Consider the following 26,470-nt stretch of genomic DNA (forward strand, 5'->3'; position numbering starts at 1 on the left):
TTAATTTGACACAGTTTGTGGATTGACAAGTAATACAATTCACAGATAAGTTCTGGATAATCTGGTCTGCCACGTGGTTTTCAGTGAAAATATCTAAACCATTAAATGCTTTGATAATTACGGCTGTAAGATACAAGAAAATGTAAATACATGTTTGTTTGCTGTTCCAGTGTCTTAAAAAAAAAACGTTCTTCAATCTTTCTTTATTACTCGTCAGCTCCAGTTATCTTCCATCATGAGTGATTTTGATTCGAGAACGTTTAATTTGCGGATTTGGATTACAAATTAGATAGGACAGAAAAACGAAAGTAATATTAATTTTCAAATATTTAAGCATTTCAGTCCAACAGTCTCTTTACCTCTTTAATGCTATTATTATTCTGCATCTCTGAAATAAAAATAATTTATGAAAATAATTTTATCATATAGAAGCAGAGTAATTGAATAGACTAAAACGTTGATGATGGATTGTCAGCTTCACTAAGCCCATCACATACTTAATCTGAAATTATTAGCAATAAATCCCTTAAAAGAGAGGGGGGTTGGATGGCTGAATGGTTAGCGTGCACGCACTGTATCATAAAGTCTGTCATTGAGTCGACTGGCGTGGTTTCGAATCCCCGGTTGTACGTGGCAAGGAGTAGGGTCACCTGTCCAGCCTCGTGGGTTTTCTCCGGGTCCTCCGGTTTCCTCCCACTGCTAAAGACCCCTACGCGCAAGAGAATTATGTAAATAAAATTAAACCATATGTTAGTCCCGAAATGACCTAGTTTGTGTCGAGTGGACGTTAAACCCCATTTCTCTCTCTCTCTCCCTTAAAAGAGAGAGAGAGAGAGAGAGAGAGAGAGTTGTCCACTTAACACATACTAGGTCATTTTGGGATATTAATTATCTAACATTGTTGATGATCAATGGGGTTCTTCATCTCATGAATAAAATCAGGTGTAATGTCCTACTTTTATGTACCAACTGGGTTAATCAAGACAGACATACTCGTCAATTTTTGCCTTGACTATAACTGAATTCCAACTGTCAAGGGTTCTTTTATGTGCATGCTAACTTGTGCCCTTTTCATCCCATCTGGACAACAAGATGTTATTCTTAGCCAGACTCTCTGTCCTGTACCACTGATAAAGGAAACCAGGCAGGAAAATACCCCAGAACTTCCTCGGCCAACATTACTTGTAAAACTAACCTTTTTTCTTTAAGCACCGGTGTCTAAAATAGACAATTGAAACCACAATTCCAACCAGAATGAGAACACCAATTACAGAACCTACTATGACACCTACTTTGACTCCATCATCAGCTTCTCTACTCTCTGAAAGATGATTAAAAGTTACAAATATTTTATTGTCTATATAAACAAAACAAGCGCAACGAGAAGAACACCAACAATAGAACCTACTATGGCTCCATCATCAAGTTCTTTATTCTTTGATCCATTAGTTACAAATGTTTTATTCTCTATAAAATATAAACAAGGCATTACCAGGCAACGAAAAAAACAAGCTAACTCTTTGTCTCAACATCAAATCATTGATATTACTGTTTGGCTAGATAATCTAGTCTAATATACTATATTGTAAAACCCTGATATTGGGGGGTTGGGTGGCCGAATGGTTAGCATGTGCGTGAAGTATCATAAGGCCTGTCATTGAGTCAACTGGCGTGGTTTCGAATCCCTGGTTGTTAGTAACGAAGAGTAGGGTCGCCTGTCCAACCTCGTGGGAATTTCTCCGGGTCCTCCGGTTTCCTCCCACTGCTAAAGCCCCCTACACGCAAGCGAATTATTGAAATAAAATTACACCATATGTTAGTCCCGAAATGACCTAGTTTGTGTCGAGTGGACGTTAAACCCCATTTCTGTCTCTCTCTCTCTCAAAACCCTGATATTACTGTTTGGGTACTAGATAACCTAGTCTAATATACCATATTGTAAAACCCTGATATTACTGTTTGGTACTAGGTAACCTAGTCTAATATACCATATTGTAAAACCTTGATATTACTGTTTGGTTACTAGGTAACCTAGTCTAATATACTATATTGTAAAACCTTGATATTACTGTTTGGTTACTAGATAACCTAGTCTAATATACTATATTGTAAAACCCTGATATTACTGTTTGGTACTAGGTAACCTAGTCTAATATACTATATTGTAAAACCTTGATATTACTGTTTGGTTACTAGGTAACCTAGTCTAATATACTATATTGTAAAACCTTGATATTACTGTTTGGGTACTAGATAACCTAGTCTAATATACTACATGTATATTGTAAAACCTTGATATTACTGTTTGGTTACTAGGTAACCTAGTCTAAAATACTATATTGTAAAACCTTGATATTACTGTTTGGGTACTAGATAACCTAGTCTAATATACTATATTGTAAAACCTTGATATTACTGTTTGGGTACTAGATAACCTAGTCTAATATACCATATTTAAAACCTTGATATTACTGTTTGGTTACTAGATAATCTAGTCTAATATACTATATTGTAAAACTCTGATATTACTGTTTGGGTACTAGATAATCTAGTCTAATATACCATATTGTAAAACCCTGATCATCTACAGTGGATGTAGAATTCCTCATATGACAGAAATTATAAATATGACATCCTGTTATAATATCCATAAAAATGTTTAGCCTGAAGAATTGATAGTCAATATTGCCATGGATGGCTACAGTATCAGTGGGATCACTCTGTTCTATATATAGTATAATTGTATCATTCTGTTCTATTCAACTATCTCCTTGGCCATATAGGTTGATGCAATTAAACCAATCAAAACACAGTTTAGAAACGTGTCTTAGCATCATTGTTTACGGCTTGTGTGCTCATTTATCATAAACTTGGCAAGAAATTCAATAACTCAGAGCATGTACTTCCATCTTTACTGCAACAAGATATGATTTACTTCCCTTTGTGCACTTCCTTCCTACATGTTATAGCATTTTTTAAATTTATCAATAAAAATAGCACAATTATCAAGGGAAGATAATCTGAATTTGTGACGACCCTGTGAATGAAACCAGGGATTAGTCAAGCAGAATGGAACGATGCTACTGAGTATAATGGGAATGGGGCTACAGAAGCTGGAAAGAAATTATTAAGTTTAATATTTAAAACTTACTATTCTTGGTTGCTGTAGACACATTACCATCTGTTGTCATAGAGATATTACCATTAACAACTGTTCTATTAACATCATCTTCTAAACATTCACCTGTTAATAAAAATAAGCAATGTGTTAAATCTGAAAGCTCTTGAAAGAAGAAATATCAGTTGCCAAAAGTACAAGAAGATCAAAACTATACTCCCCAAAATATATTCTCTGCTATTGGACATTTGTCAACAACAATCAGTCAAGATTCTGGAACTAGTTTTGCGAAAACAAACTCTTTTAGAATTGATAGTGTTAATCTATTCCTAAAAAATTGTTGACAATTGATAGAGAACAGATCTTTGTAGATTGAGTTTGAGTTTGAAAAAGTAGTTCCAGAGTTATGTCCCCTGACTAACATTACGAAAGCTAGGGTAATGCACTGACCTAATACACTCGGCAAACCTCAGCAGATTCCAGTACCCTACATCTAGCCACGGCTGTATGACAAAGTACGCCATTGAAACTACTTTCAAGTTCCCGGATTACCAACGGCGTTGCCCTAGACGGAGCCTTTGAAGAATGTTTTATCATACAAATATATCAAAGTCTGAAGCTGTTTTTCTTTCAAGTTTATCCGATTATCTTCAAACAAGGACAACTTTACACTAAAAATTCTACGCACGCTTCAAACGACGCAATTTTGATAACATCTTTCCTAATAAGTAAACCAGTGACGCATCGCAATTGTATAGGCGTAGGTACATATCACTTACCGTCATACAGCCGAGGCTAGATGTAGAGTAACATTATCTACCGAGGTTTGCTGAGTGTGACCTAATACAGACAGGAGCACCTTGCAGTGTACAATGAGGGTAATATTGCCTGGGTTGCAGTGTTTCATTGAAAGGTTTGTCTACAATATTTATACAGAACCTTGTTTGTTTTCTACACCATTCGTACAATTATTCCATGTCAAGACGGCACCGTTGACAAGGGGTAAACAATGATGAAAAACAGTGAGGAATATTTCTTAGTCAATACAGGGACCAAAAGAAGGAAGTTTTGGTACGTGAGCAAGAACCTTACAGACTTAAGACATTGCCGTTCCTCATAAAAGCTAGAATTAAAAAAAAATTGATATAATTACTCGTATAACCATTATTTGTTTGACTTTCTTGTCATGTGGGAGTCGCGGTGGTTCAATGAGCAAGGATCATTGGACTCGAGGACTCGTGTTCGATCCTGGTGTTGTCCAAGAAAGTTCCCTCTTGTCTGATTTGCAGGAAAGAGGACCTGGCAAGGCACAACATACATACAGTTGTTCCAATGGGAGGAAAAACCAGTATACACATTGGTAAAAGAGAGAGATGGGGTTTAACTTCCACTTGACACAAACTAGGTTATTTCGGGACTAACATATGGTTTAATTTTATTTTAATAATTCGCTTGCGCGTAGGGGTCTTTAGCAGTGGGAGGAAACAGGAGGACCTGGAGAAAACCCACGAGGTTGGACCGGCGACCCTACTCCTTGTCACGTACAACCGGGGATTCGAAACCACGCCAGTCGACTCAATGACAGACTTTATGATACAGCGCGCCCACGCTAACCATTCAGCCATCCAACCCCACCATTGGTAAAAGAACTCTTATCAGTAGCACAATGTATACCTGTCTTCATTAGCCCAGTCAGTGCAGAAAATTAGGACATTAAACCCCATTTTATTGTTTACCTGTGATTTGTATCCATGGAGTATGTAAATAATACCGAGGAAAGTCCACCTCCACGTAAATGGAAGTAAATCTCTCCATCTCATCTCTGGTAAAGTTATAGGATAATTTCATGACTTTTGTTGTCGTGTTTTTACTTGAATGTTCACTTGTGTCACAGCCTGTATTATATTTTATTACATTTTCTTCAGGGTATCTGCAACAACCAAATTTCTGGAAACATAAACAAAACGAAAAATAGATCTGTATTTTAATCAGTCAGTATTTTAGGAAGATAATATGCTTTAAATTGTTTTATGTGCAATATAGCGCATGGGGGTTGGATGGCCGAATGGTTAGCACGTGCACGCTGTATCATACAGTCTGTCATTGATCATGTAATGTAAGGGCAACAACTCTACAAATAATCCGTGTAGAACTTAATAAAACAAATAAATAATATATTTAACCCACCTTTCCATTAGATTCTGTCGCATAAACATTTATTTCTATCGGATAAAGGGCAAGAGGTATTTCTACTGCCCATTCTACATGTAAAGTATCATTAACAACACATACAGTTTTCTTCGGGCCTTTCAGCAAACGAAATCCTGAATCAAAAGAAAACTGTGATCAAATAATTCTTCCAATAAAATATCTACTGATAATAGAACATGCAGTATGAGGTAAAGTTAACTTTTCTACAGAAAAACAAGGTCCTGTGTGCACATTAGATTGCACATAAAAGATCCTTTGGCAGTTGGAATTTGATATAAGAGTAGACCGTATCCCTACTCTCCTGCCACATTTTTTCTCATAGCACAAGTAGCAGGACAGGAGGGGTTAAACCCCATTTCATTTGATAAATATTAATGAGTAAAATTCTGAAGCAATAAATTATTGTATTAAACTTTAAAATCTTAAAGAGTATTAAAATAACCACTCTTACCATTAATGTCAAATTTGATATCAGTGTCTGGACTGAAGTTGACTTTGTTTCCCTTTCTCATTAAACACTGATATAGACCAGTATCTTCATGTTCTACATTTGAGATTTGAAATTTCATTTGAAAGCTGGTTTTCGTGGAAAGGTATTTTGTGTTGTTCTTCCAATCCAGATTAGCTTCATCCCAAATTTTAACCTGTAACATTCATAAGTAGAAAATATATAAAGATATCCATGCAAAGTGGGGAAATACAGAGAGAAAGGGAGAGAAATGGGGTTTAACGTCCACTCGACACAAACTAGGTCATTTCGGGACTAATATATGGTCAATTTTATTTCAATAATTTGCTTGCCCGTAGGGGTCTTTAGCAGTGGGAGGAAACTGGAGGACATGGAGAAAACCCACAAAGTTGGACGTACAACCGGGGAATCGAAACCACACCAGTTGACCTTGTGATACAACGTGCAAACACTAACCATTCGGCCATCCAACCTCCCTATTAGGATATTCAAGTGTTCACATGTTTTTTATTAGTAAATTTTTTTTAAGATTATTCTGGGATGATCAGTGCGGTTTCCGATTGTCAATGGTGTAGAACGGAAGGCCTGGCAAGGAACAGTGTATAGTTATTCGAATGGGACCCCTTGGCAGTTGGAATTTGAAGCAGAGAAGGTGGAAACGCCATGCCACTGTCCGGGCAAAATTTCCCTCATAGCACACTGTATGACATATGCTCGTCTTCATTAGCCCAGTAGGACACTAAACCCCTATTTATTTCCTTCTATATGACACATATAAATTATATTTACCCCATCCTTCCATATTTGTATACACGAGGCACCTGTCGGCAAATTCCAGAATAGTAAACCAGTAATGTTGTTCACAGATTTAGACAGATGATGATAATCAGTTGTAGTTTGTCCATCTACCAAGATAAAAAATAAAACATTGTCAGATGTCCTATACCATTCTGTCTACAGACAGAATTAAAGATGCATTATGTAAGATTTGAATAAAGAGCTGGCCATTTTGTGAATAAATGTGGTGTGAAAATTATATGATACACAAATAATAATTGAAAATTAACTTACTTGAAAGAGCAAATGACATCAAAAAATTGATACACAAACTCAGAAAGTTCTTTTTACCTACAAATGTAAATATATTATAAATACAAGCCAACAGTGAGGCTTATGTCTCCCGCAGAAATCCCAAAATAAACAGATGACACATTAATTAATCGCACATTTACTTTTTTCAAAAGTTTTGAGCAATCAAACTATACACTAAGTTTAATCACTCTCCATCAGATAGAATCAAGATTATCTTGTCCCAAACCATCGACAAATGAAATTGATTAGCTCTGCTTAGCTTCAGCTCGAAATGTTTATCATTGAACTCAGTCAAGGCATTATTGATCACCTAATGAACATCTACATCAAGTTTAAACATTCTACCTCAATTAAAAGCAGAGTTTTTATGTTCCAAAGTCATGACCAATCAAATTGCTTATCGCTCCTTAGCCTGAGCAGAAAATTCTCACCATCAAACTTAGTCAAAGTACATGTAATAATATAATGTATCTATATTCAGAGTTTCATCGCTCTCACTTCATTATAACCAAAGTTATTGTGCCCCAAAGCATCAACCAATCAGATCCCTTATCTCTGATTACCGTAAGCAGACAATGTTCATCATCGATCTCCATCAAGGCATTCACATAATGAACGCCTACACCAAGTTTGAACATTCTACTTCAATTAGAAAGAGAGTTATTGTGTTCCAAAGTCTCGACCAATCAAATTTCTTATCGCTCTGCTTACCCTCGGCAGAAAATGTTCATTATCGAACTTAGTCACGGTATTGATGTAATGAAACTATACACCAAGTTTCATCACTCACACTTAATTAGAACTAAAGTTATCGTGTCCCAAAGCATCAACCAATCAAATTGCTTATCTCTGCTTACCCTAAGCAGAAAATGCTCATCTTCAAACTCCATCAAAGCACTCACCTAATAAACACCTACACCAAGTTTGAACATTCTAGCTCAATTAGAAAGAGAGTTATTGTGTCCCAAAAAGTGTGACGGATGGACGGACGGACCCATTTTAATAGTCCCCTGCTTTCTTCGAAAGGCGGGGGACAATTATGTTACAGTTAATGAAAACCAGCGGCTTTCAGGCAGGATATGCCCACATTTTGCAGGAGAAGGATAGAGAACAAGTTAAAAACAAACGCGATTTTTTGTACAATCCAGGGCAATAATCCAGAAAGTTATGGTCTGAAATGCGGAAATATCAAAAGGGACTGAGATCTTTGTTATATAAAGACATGTTTGTAAGTTTCAGCAGAATCGGATAAAAATTGTGACCTCAAGATGGTCCACAACCTTCATATTGCATACTTTTACACAATTTGCGTACAAAGAGCGGCCATTTTGTCGGGCAGTTTTATTTCAATTTCCCGAAATTCAAATTCAGCTTCATTATGGTGGAATGGTGATTTTTAAAATCGGAAAAAAATATTGTGACCTCTAGAGAATCTGCAAGCTAAAAATGTTATTTTTCGAACAATCAGGGGCCATAATCCAGGAAGTTACGTTCAGATGGGTGATTATCAAAAGGAACCAAGATCTAAGTGTTTAACGGTGCTATATTGACACAGTTTTTTTTAATCGGATAAAAATTGTTACCTCTAAATTTTGTACAATCATAATTCAGGAAGTTACGATTCGATATGTGCAAACATGTATTTCAAAATCGGATCAAAATTGTGACCTCAACCAAAATTACGGTGTAACGGTGATATATTCGAACGTTTTTGTAAATCAGATAATAATTGTGACCTCTAGATATCGAAAGGAACCAAGATCTTTCGGTTATAAACGTACGTTTCAAATTTCAACAAAATCAGATAACAATTGTGACCTCTATAGGGTCCACAAGTTAAAAAACGCTATTTTTTGTACAATCAGGGGCCATAATCCATTTAGTTACGGTCTGATACTAGGGCTGTGTGTGTCGATACAGTTCATTTTCGATACGATACGTATTGACGATACGGCAAACCGATACGCGATATGTATCGCTATATGATGACAAAGAATTATGCCCAAAATAATCTCAAACTACATTCTGTTTCAAGATAGATGGGTAAGTATCAGGGTTCTTAACCGGTCATTGTCGACTATAATCACCACAACGTTATACATTGCGTGGTCACGGTCGACTAAAGTCAACCACAGCAAGAACCTTTTTTATAAGCCGCATTTGAGTATTTAGTTTCGTATTTAATTGATATGGACACGCATGCGTGGCAGACAGGAACTTGTCTTGTCAAGGGCATTGAAAAAAAAACATGTCTTTGTTCAACATTTTTTGACGAAAAAACGTAATTTACCGATGTTGGGAACGTGAAAGTTAAAGACGCTCAAAGTGGTTGAAATACTTATGAATTATTCCGACTCGGATTATATCGATGACACCGATTATGAAGACGATATTTCTGATGAAAAGGATTTAGAATGATTTGCAAATTATAGATCAACTTATCCCCTTCAACTTTTTTATTGGTGTCAAGAGTCTTATAATTATTCGGCAGTAGTCGATTGAAATAGGCATACAAAATATATCACGCAGCCTTTATTTAGCCTGACCACTTGACGTCAAAATGACGTCGACCGGTTAAGGGTTAATCCATTTTAAAATGAGTCGGCCAGAATTGGGTCAATTGAGGTCCCGTAGGACATGGGTTAATTATAAGCTCCATTCCCTTTCATATAACTAGACTTCAACAAAAATAATTCTTGGTAATTTGTTGTGGAGAATGTTGTATTTTAATGTATGTGATTACCACACAAATAACGACAGGTACACCTTTTGAAAATTTTCTATATTTAATTCAATTACCATCTTGAAGTTCACGGCCGTAATATTCCAGAATAAATTAATTACTGTCTTCGTTTATTCAATGAAACGTTCGCATTTCATAAGTCGATGATCTAAAATATTAGCATTTTTCAATTATTGACAGTATCAGAAAATGCCGTAGCCAAAATAAGCTGATACGACACCATGGCATTACTTCATAACACAATTTGTAGTCTTTGTCTATCAGTATCAGGTAACTAGTCACGTAACTTGCAAAAGTTTTTATTCATTTGTCAAATGACGAGATCGTCTTCTTTTGCCACGTGGGTTTCAAGGTCTTTCTTAACTGAAGAATTTTTTCAACGATACGGCTATATTACGTATCTATATAAATATCGCTGGAACGTATTGATACATATTGGTGTATCAATATATCAACACAGCCGTATCTGATACATGCCAATATCGAAAGGAACCGATATTTCAAGTTTCGTTAAAATCGGACAAAAATTTTGACCTGTAGAGTATCCACAAACAATTGTGGACGTCCAGACGGACAACGACAATATACGTCCACATGAAAATGTGTGGATATAAAATATAATGATATGGATAAATGAATGGAGTTAATAGCATCGCAGTATGTTACGATGTACATCACTGGAGAAACTACATGTATGGCAGTACGTTACAATGTATCTCGCTGGAGAAACTAGGACAGTCTAGATGGATTATTACCCTCTTCTCTTGCAGTATTACATCAGTGGAGAAACTAGGACAGTCTAGATAGATTATTACCCCCTGGAGAGTGTAGTACTGAAACACAAGCTGTAGATCACAACGCCTCTTCATTCCTTTTTAACTATTTTATGAAATTCGAAATGAACGATAATTATGGTGTAACGGTACAATACAGTTCAGCGTTTATTTTAAATCCAATAAAACTTGTGACTTCTAGAGGCTCCACAAGCGAAAAATGTGATTTTTGCGTATAATATCAGGGGCCATAATCTAGGAAGTTACATAGGCAATTGGATGATTTTTGGTGATTTTAAATGATTTTTCAAATTTTCAAAAAAAATTAAATGAATGTGAAAGAAATTAATGCTTAATACACAAGATGGAATGATACCCGTTTTACAGTGTAGTGACTGTAGTCGTCCACACACATTTAATAGTCAAAATATTTTTGTTACACATTGAATATCAATATATAACTTATGTTATGACCTGTAGGCTGTGGAAGCCTATAACTACCTTTCATAATTTCTACTTTTCGTCTCTTCACAACGCGAAAGTCGAAAAGTCGAAAAGTAGAAGTTACGACAAAATGTGAGGCGACAACACGGTATACAAGCCAAAACCAACTCGAAAATAGGAAATTAAGAAATAACACACAGCGATAATAGCGCCCCTCGTTTTTTCCTAATTTCTTATTTTCGACTTGCATTTTGGCTTGTATACCGTCTTGTCGACTTTCGACTTAGTCATATTTTTGTATTTATTGATGTCAGTAAGAAGGCGCCAACACGCATACCAAGCCAAAATGCAACTCAAAAAGTAGAAATTAGGAAATTAACACACCACGCTCTTTGCGACTTTTCGACTCTTCCCCCCCGGAAGTTGTTGTAGTCTCAGTTTTCCAGGTCACATTTGAATGCGTGCAATCAGGGCTCACACTGTATTTCATTCTTTTCCGTCAAAATGGATAATAATTTTTATATAAAAAAAATGTTCATATTTTTTTCAGCCAACTGGGATATTCTATCTGCCAAAAATGTCTGATAAAAAAACACCTTAGGCTACAACAATTTAATTTATTATATAGGCCTATTATAAAACAAATTTTCTGTACCGATATATACAATATACAACAACATACATGGGGATTGGGTGGTCTAGTGGTTTAACACGTGCGCGTGAAATCACAAGGTCTGACATTGATTCAAGTCATGTGGTTTCGATTCCCCGCTTAAACATGACAAGGGAGTAGGGTCGCTTGCCCAACCTTGTGGGTTTTCTCCGGATACCCCAGTTTCTATCCACTGCTAAAGACCCCTAAGTTAAGTGCAAACTAATTATTGAAATGATTTAGTTTGCAACGAGTGGGTGTTAAGCCAGCCTGGAGGTCGGGTGTTCGATCCCTGCATTGGTCGAGAAAGTTCATCCAGATTTTCCGGCGGATTCCCCCTTGTCAGTGATGCAGGATGTGGAGGTCGGGTGTTCGATCCCTGCATTGGCCGAGAAAGTTCATCCAGATTTTCCCGGGGGATTCTCCCTTGTCAGTGATGCAGGCCAGGGGGGGGGGGGGGCTGACAAGGACAACTGTTTGCGTTAACAAAATAGTCTGTATGATAAAGTCTAGTATTGAAGGCGATATTAGCGACCTATGATTTTGGCTTGCTGTCGTGCTGTCGACTTTTCGCCTCGGAAGTTGGTGTAGTCTCTACTTTCAAGGTCACATTAGAATATGTGCATTGATAATTGAATTTCATTTAGGCCTACAGTGGTTTCATACCGCTTATAAAATATACAGGTTTTCCCGATTGTATATTATTATTTTATTTCAAATTATATTATCACCATGGGTAGGAAATGTAAGACCGAGTCGAATAGTGACATTTCAGTACCGCCGCCAAAATTCTCTAATGATTGTAAGCATGACTTACAAATAAAATTGAAATTTCTAAGAGGATTCAGATTCTGGGTTATTACGGTACCAGCAATAAAGAATAGGACTATTGTACATGCAAAACGTTAAAAAGGGAAATCCTTGGATGAGACTGGCATGTAGAGGCTGAATATATATTGTTCTGTAGGGGGTGGGGTGGGTAATGTCCACTCGTCACAAGAGAAAGAGAAATTGGGGTTTAACGTCCTACTGTTCTGCTCCGAACTAGGCTAATGAAGATGGGCATATGCCAAACAGTGTGCCATAAGGGAAATTTTGACCGGACAGCGGCAATACGGCCTACTCTTATATCGAATCCCAACTGTCAAGGGATATTTTACGTACACGGAACCTCGGTTATTTTGGTCCCATCCGAACAACTAGACAGTTGTCCTTGTCAGCCCCCCCCCCCTCGTCCTGCATCACTGACAAGGGGGAATCCGCCTGAAAATCTGGATGAACTTTCTCGGCCAATGCAGGAATCGAACACCCGGCCTCCAGGCTGGCTTAACATCCACTCGTTGCAAACTAAATCATTTCAATAATTCGTTTGCACGTAGGGGTCTTTAGCAGTGGATAGAAGCTGGGGTATCCGGACAAGCAACCCTACTCCCTTGTCATGTTTAAGCAGCGAATCAAAACCACATGACTTGAATCAATGTCAGACCTTGTGATTTCACGCGCACGTGTTAAACCACTATACCACCCAATCCCCATGTATGTTGTTGTATATTGTATATATCGGTACGGGAAATTTGTTTTATAATAGGCCTATATAATAAATTAAATTGTTGTAGCCTAAGGTTTTCCTTTTTTTTTATCAGACATTTTTGGCAGATAAAATATCCCAGTTGGCGGAAAAAAATATTAACATTTTTTTTATATAAAAATTATTATCCATTTTGACGGAAAAGAATGAAATACAGTGTGAGCCCTGATTGCACATATTCAAATGCGACCTGGTAAACTGAGACTACAACAACTTCTGAGGCGAAAAGTCGAAAAGTCACTAATAGCATGGTGTGTTATAATTTCCTAATTTCTACTTTTCGAGTTGCATTTTGGCTTGGTATGCGTGTTGGCGCCTTATTACTGACATCAATAAATACAAAAATATGACTAAGTCGAAAGTCAACAAGACGGTATTTAAGCCAAAATGCAAGTCGAAAATAAGAAATTAGGAAACAAGGGCCATAACTCTGGCAGTAATTATTGGAAATCGCTGAAAATCAAAAGGCTTCTTCGTCTCATGACCTTAAACACTGTGTATAAATTTAAAGTCAATCAGATATTAACTTTGGCCTCTAGAGCGTCCACAAGATTTTTTGAAGTGATCAAGGGCCATAACTCTAGCAGTAATTATCGGAAATCGCTGAAAATCAATAGGCTTCTTTGTCTCATGGCCTTAAACACTATATATAAATTTAAAGTCAATCGGATATTAACTTTAGCCTCTAGAGCGTCCACAATTGCTTGTGGACGCCAGACTGACGGACGGACCGGCGGCGACAATATACGGCCACATTTCAATGTGGGCGTATAAAAAAGAGGGGAGCTATTATCACTGTGAGTTATTTCTTAATTTCCTATTTTCGAGTTGATTTTGGCTTGTATACCGTGTTTTCGCCTCACATTTTGTCGTAACTTCTACTTTTCAACTATTCAACTTTCGCGTTGTGAAGAGGCGAAAAGTAGAAATTATGAAAGGTAGTTATAGGCTTCCATAGTAGGCTGTGAATGAGAAAGTATTAATCTCGAAATGGGTTGAATGAGTGATAAAGGTTATATACACAGGTGTTATTTGTTTTGTTAATATAAATGGCATGTCAATATTTCAAAATCACCATAATAACATTCATGCTTGGCAAGCATTGCCTCTGATTTTTTTCACAACTGTGTCAAAATTACTTTCAGGGTTATATTTCTATTCTTATTTTAGGAAATTACAACTCTGCAGTAGGCCTATATACTGTGAATAGACCCAACCTAAACACCAAAACAGGACTCATTTAAAAATAACAAAAACTAACTCACTCATTATGGATCTTTTTATCTTGCTCATTGTCTTTATACGGGTGATTAATTGTCTGCAAATAAAGATATTATTAACATAAATCCAGATTACTGATAATTGATTTAAACGTTGACACTGATTGAATAAATTTATCTGTTGCGTCCTTCCTTCAGGGACAAAATACAGACAACTTTTCAAACTCGTTAACTTGTCATTATTATGAGCCAATCCTAAATAAATTCAGAAAAATAGGCTATAGCTGTATTCTTCTTATGACTATAAACACTATAACAAAATATGTCTGCTCGGTTAAATTATACTGCATTCAAATGGTTTCAGATAAATTGTATAAGATAAGATAAGATTTTATTGTATCATAACACCCATATACATACCATAAGAAACATAAAATAAATAGCAATATACATATTTTTAAGAATACAAAACATGAAGAAATACGGGTTAGTGTTAAAAGTGAAAATATATATCAGAAACATTATTTCAAAATTTATAGATGTTAAAGGAGCTAAATCGCTAATATTTGGGACCTAGAAATTGACACAAATGGGTTCCAACGCATACAATAATATAATATGAATGTATATAAATTGATTTACATCCAATGGTTTCTGTTTTTACTGTAATTTCTAATCAGTTAGGTTCGGCGAAATATGACAGTATTCTCAATCGAATTTCAATCTCTAGCATCTGGTTATTCCAGTCTACGCCGATAGTATTTATTAGGCATGCTCTCCAGATAAGAATATCAGAAGTCCATCTTTTCCCGGTAAGATCACAACATCAATGTTGATTTAAACTGACAAATAAATCGTGTTTTCAATGTCAAAGATTTTGGATGATATTGAGTTAGAGACTTAGCTACTTTAAAAAATGAAAATAAAATGTGAATTTTGCCTTGTAATACTTTATTTAATATTAGGGTGCGGCTTGATTTCTACGTTGAAATGCTTTATATACAAAATGACATACTCTCATAGACACTGAAGGGGGGAGGGGAGGGGAGTGTCAAATAAATTTTCAAACATTATGGCCAAATTGTTGTTACTGATATATGAAGTCACACAGGAATTGCCTTTGTAGCCTATACAAGCCTGTATATATTCATTTTATTATCAAGGGAGGTGGAAGGGTCATCGAAAGAGGTAATAAACAAAAAGTCAACCAGATGACAACTTTAGTCTCTAATCAGAGTTTTCAAAGGGATAAAGGGCAATAACAAAGAAAATACTTAATAGAAATACCAAATCATCGCGTTTGAAACCAGCGGCTGCCAGCCAGGATATGCCCACATTTTGCAAGAGATTGATAGCGAACAATCAGGGGCAATAATCCAAAAGTTATGGTCTGAAATGTGCAAATATCAAAAGGGACTTAGATCTTTGGGATATAAAGATATGATTTTAAGTTTCATCAGAATATGATAAAAATTGTGACCTCTAGAGGGTCCACAACCTTCGTATTGCATACTTTTACACAATTTGCGTACAAAGAGCGGCGATTTTGTCGGGCAGTCGATTTTCCCGAAATTCAAATTCAACCTTCATGGTGAAATATTTAAACGGTTTTTAAGATCGGAAAAAAATTTGTGACCTCTAGAGAATCTTCAAGCTAAAAATGCGATTTTTCGAACAATCAGGAGCCATAATCCAGGAAGTTACGTTCGGAACTTCGGATATACACGATTATCAAAGGGAAACAAGATCTTAGTGTATAATGGTGATATATTCACATGTTTATTTAAATCGGATAAAAATTGTGACCTCTACATGGACGGCAAGCTAAAAACGTGATTTTTTGTACATTCAAGGGCCATAATTCAGGAAGTTACCGTCCGGTATATTCGAATATCGACAGGAACCAACATCTATGGGTTATAAACTTACATTTCAAGATTCATCAAAATCAGAAGAAAATTATGACCTCTAGAGGGTCCACAACATTGATATACCATATTTTTACGCTATTTGAGTACGATGGTACGGCCATTTTGTCTGTCAGTTTTGGTCCAATTTTTACGAAATTCGAACTCAACAATCCTTAGGGTGTAACGGTGATATATTCAAACGTTTTTTTAAATCGGGTAAAAATTATGACCACTACAGGGTCTACAAGCTAAAAACGCGATTTTTCGTACAATCAGGGGCCATAATTCAGGAAGTTACGGTCCGATATACGCGAATATCGACAGGAACCGAGATCTTTGGGTTATAAACTTACATTTCAAGTTTCATCAAAATCGGATACAAATTGTGACCTCTATAGGCTCCACAACCTTGATAAACTATGTTTTTAAGCTATTTGAGAACGATCGGCGGCCATTTTGTCTGTCAGTTTTGGTCCGATTGTCACGAAATTCGAACTCGGCCATCCTTAGGGTGTAATGGTGATATACTAAAACGTTTTTTTAAATCGGATAAAAATTATGACTTCTATAGAGTCCACAAGCTAAAAACGTGATTTTTCGTACAATCAGGGGCCATAATCCAGGAAGTTATGGTCCGATATGCGCGAATATCGAAAGGAACCGAGATCTTTGGGTTATAAACATATATTTCAAGTTTAAACCAAATCGGATAAAAATTGTGACCTCTACAGTGTTCACAAGCTAAAAACGTGATTTTTCGTGCAATCAAGGACCATAATCCATGTAGTCACAGTCCCATACATGCTAATATCGAAAGGAACCGAGAGTGGGTAAAAATTGTGACCTCTAGAGTGTTCGCAAACAGTTGTGGACGGACGGACGTCCGGATGTGGGCGTATAAAAACTAAAGCGAAACCTCTTCTAATTAATGATTGGAACATTTAAAATGAATCTTTAGGTGGTCTTAGCGCCAAACTTTTTCTTTGGAACGTCGAAAAAGATCTTGCATAACAGAACCAAAACACTTCGAAACCTGTTTCAAAAATACTTAACCAGCGGCTGCCAGGCAGGATACGCCCACATTTTCGAGAGATGAATAGAAAACAAGCTTAACCGAAAGTGATTTTTCCTAAAATCAAGGGTCATACTTCAGCAAATTACAATTCGATATGAGCAAATACCGAAAGGAACCAACATCTATGGGTTATAAACTTACATTTCAAGTTTCAACAAAATCGAATAAAAATTGTAACCTCTATAGGGTCCACAACCTTGATATACCATATTTTTAAGCAATTTGAGAACAAACGGCGGCCATTTTGTCTGTCAGTTTTGGGCCAATTTTCACAAAATTCGTACTCAGCCGTCCTTAGGGTGTAACGGTGATATAATAATACGTTTTTTAAATCGGATAAAAATTATGACCTCTATAGGGTCCACAAGCTAAAAACGCAATTTTTCGTACAATCAGGGGCCATAATTCAGGAAGTTACGTTCCGATATGCGCGAATATCGAAAGGAACCGAGATCTTTGGGTTGTAAACTTACATTTCAAGTTTCAACAAAATCAGATAAAATTGTGACCTCTATAGGGTCCACAACCTTGATATACCATATTATTACGCAATTTGAGAACGAAGGGCGTCCATTTTATCTGTCAGTTTTGGGCCGATTTTCACGAAATTTGAACTCAGCCGTCCTTAGGGTGTAACGGTGATCTAATAATACGATTTTTTAAATCAGAGAAAAATTATGACCTCTATAGGGTCAACAAGCTAAAAACTTGATTTTTCGTACAATCAGGGGCCATAATTCAGGAAGTTACGGTCTGATATGCGCGAATATCGAAAGGAACCGAGATCTTTGGGTTATAAACTTAAAACTATTCAATTGTTTTTTTCAGACAACTTACTAGTATCATTATGTATAGCATTCGTTGTAAAACTAATTCGGGGAGATTTTGATTTAACAGTTTTTACGTATTTTTAAAACAGGTTCCGAAAAGTTTTGGTTCTGTTATGCAAGATCATTTTCGACGTTCCAAATAAAAGTTTGATGCTAAGACCATTTAAAGATACATTTTAAATATTTTTATTATTAATTAGAACAGGTTTCGCTTTAGTTTTTATATTTTATGCTAACATTTTATTGCTTTAAATCTTCCTAGTGCTAAAATGGAAAATTGCCCCCTTTGACCTCCAGGGTCACTAAGACTAGAGGTGAATTTAGCAAGTTTACATTTTTATTGAAAGTGTGATTACTTTCGATCATTTTCAGCATATTATCATGATACAAGAATGGCCACGCACTCACTTAGTGCAAATGACCTCATTTGACCTTTGACCCCGAATATCTCGAAAACGCCCCAACGGCGGACTGATTACCACTCGGCATCGTATTCTATGCAAAATTTTACTATAGAAAAGTTGGGTCTGGTTTTGTGCTCATTTGATGGACACCCTGGGCCCTTATTCACGAAAACTTAAACTAAGATAAAATCGAAATTTTAAGAAATACTGCAATTCGATTGGCTGACCAGTAAAATCAATTTGCATATATCCAATTTGCATATTGGTCAGCCAATCGAATTGCAGTATTTCTTAAAATTTAGATTGTATCTTAGTTTAAGTTTTCGTGAATAAGGGACCTGCGCACTGAGCCTCCGATCTAGAACAAGCCAAGGACATAACTTTAGGTCCATCTTAAGACCGCTATATTAAACATACATTATGCAAGAGCTAAAACTGTCTATTGCAGGTCTTTCTTTAGGCCTGAAATGTTATCTAAATTATTAATTAGACATTAATTGACCTATCCAGACCATAATCAACTCTAGATGGTATGGCCAGTCTGCGATCTGTAGTGGATTATGAGCTAATTTACTGCATAACTTTCCTTCACGATTTAACGATTAAATGGATAATCGAGACTATGCTGTTTATCGTACTGACTTTAGTAATGATTAACGAGGGAGGCTAGGCAGAAATTTCATTCGCTTAGTTCTGGGTTCATATAGTGGATCAATTTGAATGAAATTTTCAGAAAATTGCCTTTACGTTATCTAGTTTTTAACTATTTGGGACCTTTCGCATCAGTACGAAAACGAACACCTACGTTTTCGTTTCCGTATCCTCTTAAACGCGGTTTTGCAATCCGACGTACGATAATAGAGAGGTTCACAACCAGTACGAAGTCCGAACTACGAACATGGCTTCGTACTTCGTTTTTGGCAGATTTCCGTTTCCGCCAAAATGCGAAGTCCGATCTTTAGTTCCACGGTTGTTCACTTGAAACAAGGAATAACACTGTTTAGTTTGTTTAAATAAAAAGTATCAAATCAAATCAAATTTTAGTCCTCAAGAAGCTCATTGCAATTTCTTTTACCTCAAATCTGCCAAATATCAAGCACTAAATAAATTTAGAACATCTGATATTGATGATGATCTACAGGTATATAACAGGTGTAAGAATGATTTTAAGAATATCTGTAAAGTTAAGAAAGAAAATTATGATAAAGAGAGCATTATTAAATTACAGTCTAGCTTGAATGATCCAACCTTGTTCTGGAAGTCTTTGAAAGGTTTTAGCTCTAAGTCCACATATAGTCTAAATATAGACCATGGAACATGGTTTAATCATTTCAAGGAACTGTATAGTAAGTCGTTGTCAACTGAGGATGATCAAGTTCTAGAAAATGCTCAAAATGTTATTTGTAATTATCATGACAATTGTAACTGTCATGTAAACTGTCAATTCAATGACCCAATTAATGATTTGGAGGTCAGGAAAGCTATAAACAAGATGAAATCAGGCAAATCCCCTGGCCCGGATGGAATTGGCATATCCTTCTTTAAATCGTGTGCTGATATGTTTATTCCTTTTCCAACGGCTTTATATAATGCCATTTTTGATGATGGCCAATTCCCTCGGGCGTGGGCGACTGCTCTGATCTCACCACTACATAAGAAGGGTTCACACCTCGAATGCAAAATTATCGAGGAATCTCACTTCTAGACTGCGTTGGGAAGGTTTATACGTCAATTCTAAATGCGAGACTAGCTTCATGGGCTGACCAACATGGCAAACTATGTGTGTCACATGCGGGGTATCGTCCTGGATATTCTACCATAGACCATGCATTCACTCTTAATGGCCTGGTCCAGAAGTTCTTGTCAAGGTCAAAAGGTCGATTTTACTGTCTGTATGTCTATTTCTCAGTGGCTTTTGACTCTATCAATCGAACCAAATTACTTTCCCTCCTGATAGAGAAGGGTGTCCATGGACAAGTGTACACTGCCTTAAAGAGTTTATACTCATCTACAGTATCTAGTGTTAAATTAGGGACAAAACAGACAGAGAGTTTCGAAAGTTTCAATGGTGTAAGACAAGGGTGCATCCTCAGTCCGCCGTGTTTCTGCTTCTATATAAATGTTAGAGGCATATTTACCATCCAGGAGGCTGAGGATATACTACTTCTCTTATACGCTGATGATCTGTCTATAGTAGCTGATTCTGTGGGTGGGCTACAGCGGAAAATTAATGTATTAGAAAAATTCTGTGATAACTTTGATTTAGAAGTAAATTTGTCTAAGACGAAAATTATCGTCTTCCGAAATGGTGGCCCACTCAGGATGAACGAACAATGGTACTTTAAGAACACGCGTATTTCAACTGAATCGTACTACAATTATCTTGGTATTATATTCTCATCGAGATTATGCTGGTCAAAATGTGTCTATACTCTTTCAGTCAAAGCTGATAAAGCTCTCATCTGTATTAAGAGGCTTATTAGTAAAGCTGACTACCCCTCTTTAAATATCTGCTTCAAAATATTTGACTCAATAATAAAACCTATACTCTTGTATGGCTCCAAACTTTGGGGCTTTCAGGTAAGAAAGGATATCGAAAGGGTGCAGTCAAACTTGTGTAAATTTTTACTTGGTGTACACAGAAGCTCGTCAACAGCAGGAAGTCTAGGTGAATGTGGTCGCCATAAATTATCCATTGATTACATGTCAAATTGTGCCAAGTACTGGTGTAAACTTGCCCTTATGTCAAAATGTAGACAACCTAAGCAAGTATATATAATGCTAAGGCAGTTAGATTCGGGTGGTCGTGTAACCTGGGCAACCAAAGCCAGGGTACTATTTTACTCTATTGGTTTTGGTTTCGTTTGGAATTCAAACGATATTGGTGATATTGATCTACAAGAATGGTCAGATGTATTATCAAATTCAAATAGTCTGCAATATTACAAAAACTTTAAAAAGAATATTTGTCAAGAGCAATATTTATCCATATATTTGGAGAAAAGTGTAAAACGAATTTTTACGCTTGTAAGATTAAACCTACTACCCACAAATGCAAATTTGTTTAAACAAAAAAGGAGCTCACCCCCCTATGTCGTCTGTGCAACCTTCTAGGTGAGGATATTGTACATATTGTATATGTTTGTGAGAAATTAAAAGATTTGAGAGCTCAATATATTCCCAGAAATTACTTGCGCATCCGAAATAACTTACACAACTTCTCAAGTTTATGTCACTGTTTTAATACCAAGGATATTATATCTATTATAAAATATATCAATAAGGCCATGTATAAAATAGGTGATCAGGTTTAAGTAACCAAAGCACTATGAATGTATTTTTAATTAATTCTGAATTGTACATCCTAGTAAATTGTCTTCAAATTTGTTCATCTAGCACCATCTTTTTACCATCATCCAAATGATTATTGTATATTTATATCTTTGGGTCTGTGACCTCCAATACTGAATAAACTATATATACTCATCTGCTTTTGATTTATATTAATAAAATACCTATCTAATCTACAATGACATGTATATTACAAAGCTTTTGTTTTAAAAATCTGAAACCGTGGAATAATTTGGAAAGATATCAGTAGTCTAGTGAAATAAATCGATATTTGTTTTTCTCAGTTACATCCCACTTCTACTCGTTGCCACTGGCAACCTTTGATAAAACTGTCCTGTTTATTTGCAATACATGCATAAAAGTATCCGTGTATCAGAAATGGACAGAAAGAGTACTGTCCATTTCTGATACACGGATACTTTAATACCGTTTTAGATACCTATCAAGCAACAAGTTGCAGACGTTTCGTCCGACCCAGATCGCGATTGATAAAGATGGCTCTCTTTACATTGTACATGAAACAACTAGTCAAAATCATAGTAACAAAACAAAATGGGGGAAACTAAATGGCAGTTCAAAAACATATACAATGACATTAAATTAACATAATAACATATTACAAAAATCAATTATTATACATATCAATTTTATGTGTGTAGACGGTAAATCCGGGATTTATCAAGTACCCGGATGTCATTCGTCCCGAGCTTCCATACATTCATAACATTGGCATTGCTTCCAGTTGTTCATATAATTATCCCATAAATCCGAGGAAGTAGGGTATTTCCATATTCTCCCAGCTCTGCCATCAGGTAAACTCTCGATCATAGCCTTTTAAATCCCGTTTTTTTCCTAAGCAGGATAAGCAGGATGAAAAAAAACGCCTTGAAAGTCATAAACTTTATTACAAATAAATTTCAACGGAAGAACCATCCGCCGATGCATACTTTCACCAGGAATGACCCACGTTTCGCATTTCCTTTACACTACATTTAATAATATCGCAGTCCTCTACGCCATAGACAAGTTGTTTTTGACGATGTGGTCTAAACGCTCAGAGTATCATAGCAAGACGCACGTGTAAATACTACTCAGGTCGTCTCTCCACTGCGAAATCATTCTACCATGAAATGTAACGTGAGGCTCAGAAAGGGATAAATAATGAAAGAGCAGAAAGTATTTGTCACTTTTCGGTTGAAACGACTCGATAATAAATACTATTTTTCACATTTTGCTTCACAATACTCGATAGAAATGTGATGTAAGTAACTTATTAGCACCTTTCCTCGGTGTATCGGTGAATATCATGACAGTTTTGGTCGGGAGCCGCCTCGGCTGGGCCCCTCGACTAAAACTGTCCTGATATTCACCGATACACCTTGGAAAGTGTGCTAATAACTACTACATATCGGAAAATGTACAGTTATCCAGACATTTGAGCGTATTGCCGTTATACAAATTATAAATAAGCTACGTCTACACTAGCAGCATTCACTGTCTACACTAGCCTTTTACCGGTAAATCCCGTTTTTTTCCTAAAAGCCGGCTTTTTCAATTTCTCAATCGTAAAAGCCGGCTTTTTAAAATCCGGCAATTATTGAGGGATTTTTCAAAATCAAAAAGCCGGCTTTTTCAAAATCAAAAAGCCGGCTTTTTCAAAAAACCGGCAATTTTATGTGTGTAGATGGTAAATCCGGGATTTATCAAGTACCCGGATGTCATTCGTCCCGAGCTTCCGTACATTCATAACATTGGCATTGCTTCCAGTTGTTCATATAATTATCCCATAAATCCGAGGAAGTAGGGTATTTCCATATTCTCCCAGCTCTGCCATCAGGTAAACTCTCGATCATAGCCATGAAGGATGTTAGTCGAAAGTGTCTTCGACGGATATACAATCGCAATCGTCTTGCACGTCGTTTTCTCGCCCTCTTCCGTAAGTCTGTCAGCGATCTGCTATATTCCATAAGCTGGATATATAATTGCACCAAAGTAACCAAAGTAATCATTATTATTATATTATTATCTCTGCAAAATTGACTGAAGCCGATGGCGTAATAAATAAACCGGAAGTTCCACAAATAACGAAGGTCGGTGTTCATCGTCTTTTTCCGTTCAGTCAGTGTAGACGCTACACTTGAAAAAGCCGGGTTTTGAAAAAACTGGGTTTTTAAAAAGCTGGCTTTTTCAAGCCTAGTGTAGACGAAGCTATAAGCTACGTCTACAGTAGCAGCATTCACCGTCTACACTAGCCTTTTAAATCCCGTTTTTTTCCTAAAAGCCGGCTTTTTCAATTTCTCAATCGTAAAAGCCGGCTTTTTAAAATCCGGCAATTATTGAGGGATTTTTCAAAATCAAAAAGCCGGCTTTTTCAAAAAACCGGCAATTTTATGTGTGTAGACGGTAAATCCGGGATTTATCAAGTACCCGGATGTCATTCGTCCCAGTCAAGTGTCAGCCATGCTATTTTCTGCAGTATTATTTTTACTATATATAGTATAAGCCTATTAATTAGTATTACTACAGTAATGATGTAATCACTATCAGTACCTGTAAAACTATGGCATTAGATACTAGATATACATGTAGGCTACGCCAGCTGGATTGAAATTTTGAAAAAGTTACACATGTACGGTACCTCAAATGTTCTCTTTCCCATACGGAAGTTTTCTAACCACTTTCTGTCAGACCAGTTGTTCATATAATTGTTACGGGGGGTCCATTCTCTAGTTGTAGAAAAGACCACACCAAGGGTTCGATTCAACGGTTTATTCAGATATAACAGAAACCCTGAAATACATAATAAATAAGACTAAATATATATAATAATACATATGTTGAATTGATAAAATCTATATCTATACCCCATTACAAATTAATAATAGCATCATAACTTTAGTAGTAGAAATATACATACTAGATACATGCTACATAGGCCTATCTATAAATCCATTTTACTTAGTCACTTAAACACGATCTTAAATACTGCCTATATAATTAACTTCATCCTGCTAACTTGTATGACAGCTACAAGTTAAAGTATATGTATGTAATAATACCAATCTAAATAATCTAAATAACTAAACACTTAATAAGTAGCTTACCCTAGAGAGGGGTTTTGCTGGCTAGACAGACTGTCAAAGGTGAAGTACCTTTGAAGTATCTGTAATAAAATATATGAATGTGTGAATATGCAATAGATGTTTTAAAGTATATTTGAATGAAAGTGGTGAAATGTATACTATACTAACTATAAACCATTACTAAACCCAAGGAACTTTACATTTTACTAAAAATCCAATATGTCTGACACTATATGTCCAACATGACCAAGACTTTGAAAACTATGATAAAACTACATAAAACCATATATAATACATACCCTACCTGGCAATCACTGGAACTATTGAATACTTTAATCTAACTTCTATATAAACTATATTAGAAATGAAATATCTAAAACTAGCTAATTAAACTATGACTATACAGAAATAAGTTGCAATATGGAGAACTGAAAATAGTCAACCTATTGCCTCAAACTCTATTACCTAAGTGTCCAAACATTCCCTGGATACCAAATCACCTGACCACAATATACTCAGGTTCAAAGGTTAAAACCAAGACAAGATACCAAAAGTGAGAAGAAACTCACTCTAACTTAAGATAGTGGATAGAAAGTCGATAGAAACACAGGATAGCTAAAGCTAGTGAAGTGGAACATATTATCTAACATTTAAAACTTAGTATTGGTGACTTTAAAATATTCCCCAATAAAATCACTCTCCCACATAATTATCCCATAAATCCAAGGAAGTAGGGTATTTCCATATTCTCCCAGCTCTGCCGTCAGGTAAACTCTCGATCATAGGGCTGACCTTAAAAATATCTTTGTTTCGCCTAACGCGACCGACTAACTAAAACCACCCCCGACTTAAATTATTTTATTGCACTTTTCCACGATCTTTTTATTTTATTTTGTGTGTCAACCTGAAATATATCATGAGAGTTATTTCCCTATACTATGGCTATGGTTTGATTCATTATTGAAACTGGTTGATCAAGACGAAAGCGTCATAGGTGTCGCTTCTCAACAAAATGGTTTCAGACGAATACACGTCCATTCCCACGAAATAATTCTGCCTCTATGTCTGTGGTGCGTAGTTTTAAACATGACGACGATATTTTCAATATCCGTTTTCGAGAAAAATGAAAGCACAACGCGCACTATCGTTAAAAACGTGTTGAAGGAGTTTCACACTTCAAGTTCGTGGCTAATCGTGTGCGAGTCGGGCATCACGAAAAATCCCGATGTCATTGATTTGTTTGCCAATAAAGAAGACGAATGTTTCCACCCGGAAAATTATTAAGCTGTCAAATTAGCTCTTAAGTTTAATAAAAACTTTCAGTTCGTTACTTTTTACGTCAGACCCCAAATTCATTAAACAAAATTAATGAATCTGTAGTATACAGCTAATAAGTTTTCTGTATTGATTTCTCTGACTTTAAAAAAAAATCTGAAAAAAAAACCGACCTACCGACCCTTCTCCTCGATTGTGGGTCGGGTTTGGTGAAACAAAGATATTTTTAAGG

At 36.2% G+C, this 26,470-nt stretch overlaps 1 protein-coding gene across 1 annotated transcript; it reads right to left on the minus strand.

Annotated features, from left to right (window-relative positions):
* Positions 1-26,470, minus strand: LOC126810123 (uncharacterized). Its single transcript, XM_056099166.1, has 12 exons — positions 25,263-26,470; positions 24,985-25,043; positions 24,519-24,670; positions 14,356-14,408; positions 6,870-6,926; positions 6,588-6,703; positions 5,781-5,973; positions 5,306-5,442; positions 4,855-5,065; positions 3,152-3,244; positions 1,196-1,321; positions 1-388 (listed from the first exon to the last, which is right to left on the minus strand). The coding sequence occupies exons 4-12, from the start codon at positions 14,381-14,383 to the stop codon at positions 339-341; spliced, it is 1,011 nt and encodes a 336-aa protein (XP_055955141.1). The 5' UTR covers positions 14,384-14,408; positions 24,519-24,670; positions 24,985-25,043; positions 25,263-26,470; the 3' UTR covers positions 1-338.

Source organism: Patella vulgata, chromosome 2 (assembly GCF_932274485.2).
Source record: "Patella vulgata chromosome 2, xgPatVulg1.2, whole genome shotgun sequence".
NCBI classification, from domain to species: domain Eukaryota; kingdom Metazoa; phylum Mollusca; class Gastropoda; family Patellidae; genus Patella; species Patella vulgata.